This window comes from Alligator sinensis, unplaced genomic scaffold (assembly GCF_000455745.1).
Source record: "Alligator sinensis unplaced genomic scaffold, ASM45574v1 scaffold683_1, whole genome shotgun sequence".
NCBI classification, from domain to species: domain Eukaryota; kingdom Metazoa; phylum Chordata; order Crocodylia; family Alligatoridae; genus Alligator; species Alligator sinensis.
This window is the reverse complement of record NW_005843242.1, coordinates 171,727-177,025: the sequence shown is the minus strand read 5'-3', so window position 1 is coordinate 177,025 and position 5,299 is coordinate 171,727. Positions and strand designations below refer to the sequence as shown.

Below are 5,299 nucleotides of genomic sequence, written 5' to 3'. Positions count from 1 at the left end.
GGGCGGGCCCCTGCCAGCCCTGCCCCAGCACATCTGAGAGCACCCAGGCCAGTCCTGCCCCAACCAGTGCAAGTGCCTCCCTCGAGGGGACCTGGAGATCCCCTTCTTTCCAGCCAGTCCTGGATGCAGCTGCTTCCAAAGCACCAACCCCTGCACCCCTGACCCAGATGCTAGCCCAGCTCAGCCCATGCCTCTGAGCTTCTCTGCAGCCACATTCCCAACAGGCCTTTTACTAAGAGAGAACTCCACCGCAGTGAGCTTGCTGTATGGGCAGGCTGGGGCTGGGAGGCAGAGGCAGTGTCCCCGTGTCCGTAGATGCAGGGCACAGGTGACAGCGCCTGTGCCCAAGTGATCCCAGGCTGCTCCCAAGAGGCACAGGGCGGTACCTGACTCCTCCAGTTGTTGGGCAGGGGGATGTGGTGGTTGGGCCCTGAGCTCTTCTCGTTGTGGTACATGATGGTGTTGAGGTCGGGGAAGTTGCGGTTCAGGTCCACGCCATTGGCGTTGTTCCGGCCGGTCAGGTACCCATTGGTGGTGGGGCTCTGCGGGGAACGGGGAGCGAAATGGCTCTTCAGGACAACCAAGGTTACAGGCTGTGGGTCCCCATGGGGAAAGGCCACAAGCAGCTCCAAGCACTTTCAGACAGGGTCAGCACCAGGAGGGGAAACGGCAGCAGAAACCCAGCGAGCAGTGGGCTCCGAGTCCTGCCAGGGGCCGGGACAGGCATAGGCGCAACGTCCGGCCCCCGGGACCACAGACACCCGGGGCTGGGGAATCCTGGCCACAGGCGAGCACAAGCAGTGCAGGAGCAGATGGAGGCAGAGAGCAGCCTCTTTGCTAGCCCCGCCATTGACCCTTGGGGGCAGGGGCAGGGCAGCCAGAGCTCTGGGGACCCGCGCACAGCAAGGACAGGGTGTCAGCCTCCCCAGGATGCTGCTCCAGCTTGCAAATGCCCTGACCCCTGTGGAGACCAGAGGCAAGAGCCACGAGGCAGTGGTGAGGGGCACGGGTGCCTCAGGGGCTCTACCTCTGCATGGCCTGAGCCCCCAGGAGGGCGGGGGGAAGCATTAGTGGAGAGGCTGGAGGAGCAAGGGCAGAGCGACCGGCCCGTGGGAGGCCGGAGGGGTCCCGCAGCCCGAGGTCGTTCCCACCCCCTGGCATCGCTCGCCCCTACCTGGTTGGCTGCCACCTCGTACCCGTCGGGGTTCATGGAGGGCATGATGTGGATGCGCGTGTCATGGATGAGCCGCGTGATGCGCTCGTTGCCGCGGCGATACTCCTCGCACAGGAACTCGGAGAGCTGCAGCAGCAGCTCGCGGCCCAGCACCTCGTTCCCGTGCATGTTCCCCACATACTTGAACTCCGGCTCCACTGGGGAAAGCAGGAGAACGGTGACACCACCACGGAGGGGTGGCTGCCCCTGGGATGTGCCCCTGAGCTGAGCCATGCCCTCTCCCATGGCAATCAATGAGCCCCGTGCTCGGGAGCGACCCCCCGCCCACACCCATGGTGCTGTAGTGGGGTCACTGGGACCCAGCCAGGAGCCCTGCCCCAGGGCACTTGACAGCCCCACACTGGGGCTGCTGAGCAAAGGGGCGGGTGGGGGAGCCCGGGAGCCAGCACAGGAGACTAATGCTCAGCTCCTGGCAGTGCCGGGGGCTCCCCGGAGAAGGGAGTGGGGGTGGCAGAAGCAGGCCATCCCCCGCCTCCTCTTGGCCAGCGCTCCTTGGCTGCTGCCCTCCCTGCCTCGCGCTGCCTGTCACATTCCTGGCCTCACCAGCCTCCAGGGGCCTGAAGTGAAACAGCAGGATAAAAACCAATCCCTCTGCCTGGCCAGGCCCCACAGCCTCGCCTGTAACACATTCGCCTTGTGCCCGGCCCCTGCTCAGCCCTTGAGCTCCCTGTCCAGCGCCAGGCGCCAGAGGCAGGAGGCCCGGGCCAAGGGACCGTTCCTGCCTGGTCCTGCGGGCGCAGAGGCAAGAGTGCAGGGGGCTGGGGCGCGGGTGGGCGCTGTCCCCAGCACGGGCTGGCTGCTGCAAGGGAGGTCTCTGCCATCTGGCGGTGCCAGGGCCAGCCCCCACACCTGTTTCAGACTCTCAGCCAAGGCCTGATGCCCTGAGGCGCTGGCCCTAGGGCTTGCTGGGCACCAGGGCAGGGCAGCCCCGGGGAGCGTGGGCTGTTCTTGTGTAGGCATCTGACTCAGTCCATCTGCTGCAGAGCCTTCCTTGCTGTCTCCATCTGACGGGACAGCCCGGGGGCATGGCCCGGGCAGCCCATACCAAGAGAGAAACGAGGAAATTGCATGGAAAATTTGGTCTCGTTTTCACAGGAAGGGCCCCAGGGAAAGCTGGCGCCGACCAAGATGCCAGTTGCAGGCTGCTCCCAGCCTGTCCTGGGCCGTCTTTTGCAACAGTCTGGAAAGGAACAGCTGCAGTGGGACACGTTTCCATCGATGGTGCCAGGAGCAAGCAGGGCCCTCAGATGGAAGCGCCATAAGGATCTGGGGGAACGACAGAGTCACAAGAGCTGCCCTCGCCCGGCAGGGAGCCAGCCCCAGGTCAGCACATTTGCTGTCTGTGCCAGCCATGAAGGTGCTTGCAGACCCACTTGAGCTGGGCACTGGAAGGTGATCATGTTGGCCAAACAGAGCTGCTTTCATGTGGCATCAGGGCACGTCCCACGCCTCCACTTCACCACGGCACTCATCAGGGCTCTCACTGTCCTGATCCTGTTAGTCTCTGTGCGTCACTCAGGGTGCATTTAGGCTGCTGGATTGCAGGAGACACGAGAAGTGATTTGATCTCATAGACTCACAGGCTTGGGAGGGATTTTGAGGGTGGTCCGGTGCAGTCTTCTGCACAGAAGCAGGAAGGGCTGCACCAGCCCAGTCCAGCCACCAATGCATGTAGACTTCACCCAAAGTCCAAACTACGGGACCCAGGGTCACCCCGTATCACTGATCCCCCCTCGCACTGGAGACAAGGGGTGAGAACCAGGGCTCCCAACCTAGCACAAGAGCACTGGTGCATTCAGGCCTGAGTGACCCCACAGCTCCTTGCAGCGCTGTAGCCGCGATGGTCTAGGGAGCCCACGAGGAGCAGGATGTGCTTGGTGGCAGTGGCTTTTCTTGGGCTGATCATCTAGACAGGATGTGGCCAGACAAGTCATTGTGCCACTGTTCCTGGCACCAGAAAAGCAGTCGTGGAGTCCAGAGGGGTGTTTCCTAGTGCCTTGTTCGCTGCATGTCCCAGACCAGGCCTGAGGGAAGGCCAAGGGCTCTGGGGCTCCGTGCAGGCTCCTCTGTGTCAGGTCCTTCTCTCCTTTCATGCAGTGGTGTGCAAAGTGCTGCTGCTGCTGTGCACACCCAACAGGCAGAGCAGTCAGGCTCTGCCAGCCCAGCAAGGGGGAGCTGAGCACCCATGTCCCATCACTCAGGCCTGGGGAGCAGCAGAAAGCAGATCCCAGTGGAGCTTGCTGCTGGGACAAAGCTGGGGGAAGGTGGGATTTGCTAGTCAGACCAGCATCCGGCTGTGCCGGCCAGGCCCAGAGCGCAGACATGGCGTGCTCCGAGGGCAGGAGCAGCTCCATGAGACACAGTGTGGACTTCCTGGCACTCACCAGGTCCTCTCCTGAGCCCAGCTGGGTGCTGGGAAGCCAACAGTCCCCTAAAAGGCAGGCAAACCAGGAGGCAGAGACACATCCTCATGTATCGCACAGGACATCTCTAGACTCCTTCAGAGCTGCACCCGTCTCAGGGAGCAAACGCTCATCCCAGCCTGGGACCCAGGAGCACAGGGTCCATCGCTAGCAGCCAGGCCAGGCCCTGTGTCTGTCCCTGCACCTCATGGCCATGGTGTTGTTCACAAGCCACCAAGGCCAGGGAAGCCTCCCCGTGACACAGGCTGGCTGGGGCTGCCAAGGCCTCCAAGCTCCTGGCAACACGGGTGGCTCTGCAGCCTCCTCTGCCCACCACGCAGGTGCAAGCAGGAGCAGGGGCCCGAGATTTCCTGGCGGACCAGCTGCCTGCTGGAAGCAGCCCATGGCTCCCCCAGCCCAGGCTTGGGGCAGAGCTGACAGCTCACTGCCAGTGCCCTCAGCGTCCCCGGCCGAGTCAGAACAGGTGTCCATCAGAGCGGGGGTGGCACCGTATTCAACCGGGCAGACAGACGGCTGGATGGATGGGCAGAGAGAGCACTGCATTTCCCTGCTGTCCTCTCACTCCAGCAGGCTTTGCCCTCCAGGAGCTGATGCGCCAGCCTGGATATACTGGGCATTTGCCCATGACACGGGGGAAGCAGCTTAGAGCAGGGGTGCCCAGCTGCCCCGCTGCTCTCCCCAACAGCTGGTCCCAGTAAGGCCACAGGGAGACGCCATGCTGCACCCCGCTGCGGCACTGTGCCCCTCTGCCAGGCAGCCCAGGCTCAGTGCGGGATCTTGGCCCTGTCCCACGGCCGGACCTGGCCCTCCCATCACAGGCCATGTCAGCTCTGCCTGGCACTGGGGAGGGCTTGCCTCTCCCCTTGGCACTGTCTGTGCCTGCGCAACCCAAGGGCCCCCCAGCCCGCTACCTGCAGGGGGGCATGGGGTAGGCAGACACGGGGAGTGAGGAGGGACAGATCCCTCCAATGGTCCCCACCACAGCACTGACCCAGGCTTGAACCAGTGTCCCCACCATATGCCCAACCAGGTGAGGCTCCAGCTCATATGCATGGGGCTCGTGCAGGGTTCATAGCAGGTCACAGGGACGCCAAAGGCCTCTGAGCCCCGCAGCCCGTGCCGGCTGTATCCGACTCCTCTGCCAGGGCTCCAGAGCATGGCGTCTGGAGCAGGAGCCACGTGGCTGAGCACAGCGGCTCCTGGGTATGGCAGTGCCTGGATGCCAGGAGAGGCCAGATCCTGCTCTGACAGCATGCCTGACATCCCCTGAGGGACACCCCCATGGGCCCCGCATGGGGCAGGGGGTGCGTGCAAGGCTCAGGCCGCGGCCTGCCGGCACTCACAGCCCCGGGCTCCCCCCGCCCGGTACTCACGGGGCTCGTGGAGGCCGGGGTAGTCGCTGAACTCCAGGACATAGAGGTGCCTGCCCTGGACGCTGTGGCCCAGGCTGTAGATGCGAGTGACGTAGGGGCACTCATTCTGCACGGCGAACAGGGCCTGCACCATCTCCTTGTAGCTGTGGTGCACGAAGTTCCCCGTGGCAGCCGCCTGGCACAGGAGCAGGGCTCTGAGCAGGGGCCCGAGCAGCTGAGCCATCCTCCCGTGGGCTCCGCGGAGATCGCTGGGTCCCGGGCCCCCTCCC

At 64.2% G+C, this 5,299-nt stretch overlaps 1 protein-coding gene across 3 annotated transcripts in view; it reads right to left on the bottom strand.

Moving 5' to 3' along the window:
• CPN1 (carboxypeptidase N subunit 1) overlaps positions 1–5,293 on the bottom strand; it is an 18,180-nt gene extending 12,887 nt beyond the window's left edge. For all 3 annotated transcript variants that reach the window (XM_006038082.3, XM_025194558.1, XM_025194557.1), the window contains exons 1-3: positions 5,031–5,293; positions 1,175–1,371; positions 387–542 (exon numbers count right to left, since the gene is read on the bottom strand). In XM_006038082.3, the coding sequence (XP_006038144.1) occupies positions 387–542; positions 1,175–1,371; positions 5,031–5,253 (576 nt within the window). In that variant the 5' untranslated portion in view covers positions 5,254–5,293. The remainder of the gene's footprint in view (positions 1–386; positions 543–1,174; positions 1,372–5,030) is intronic.
• Between the last annotated feature and the right edge of the window lie 6 nt (positions 5,294–5,299).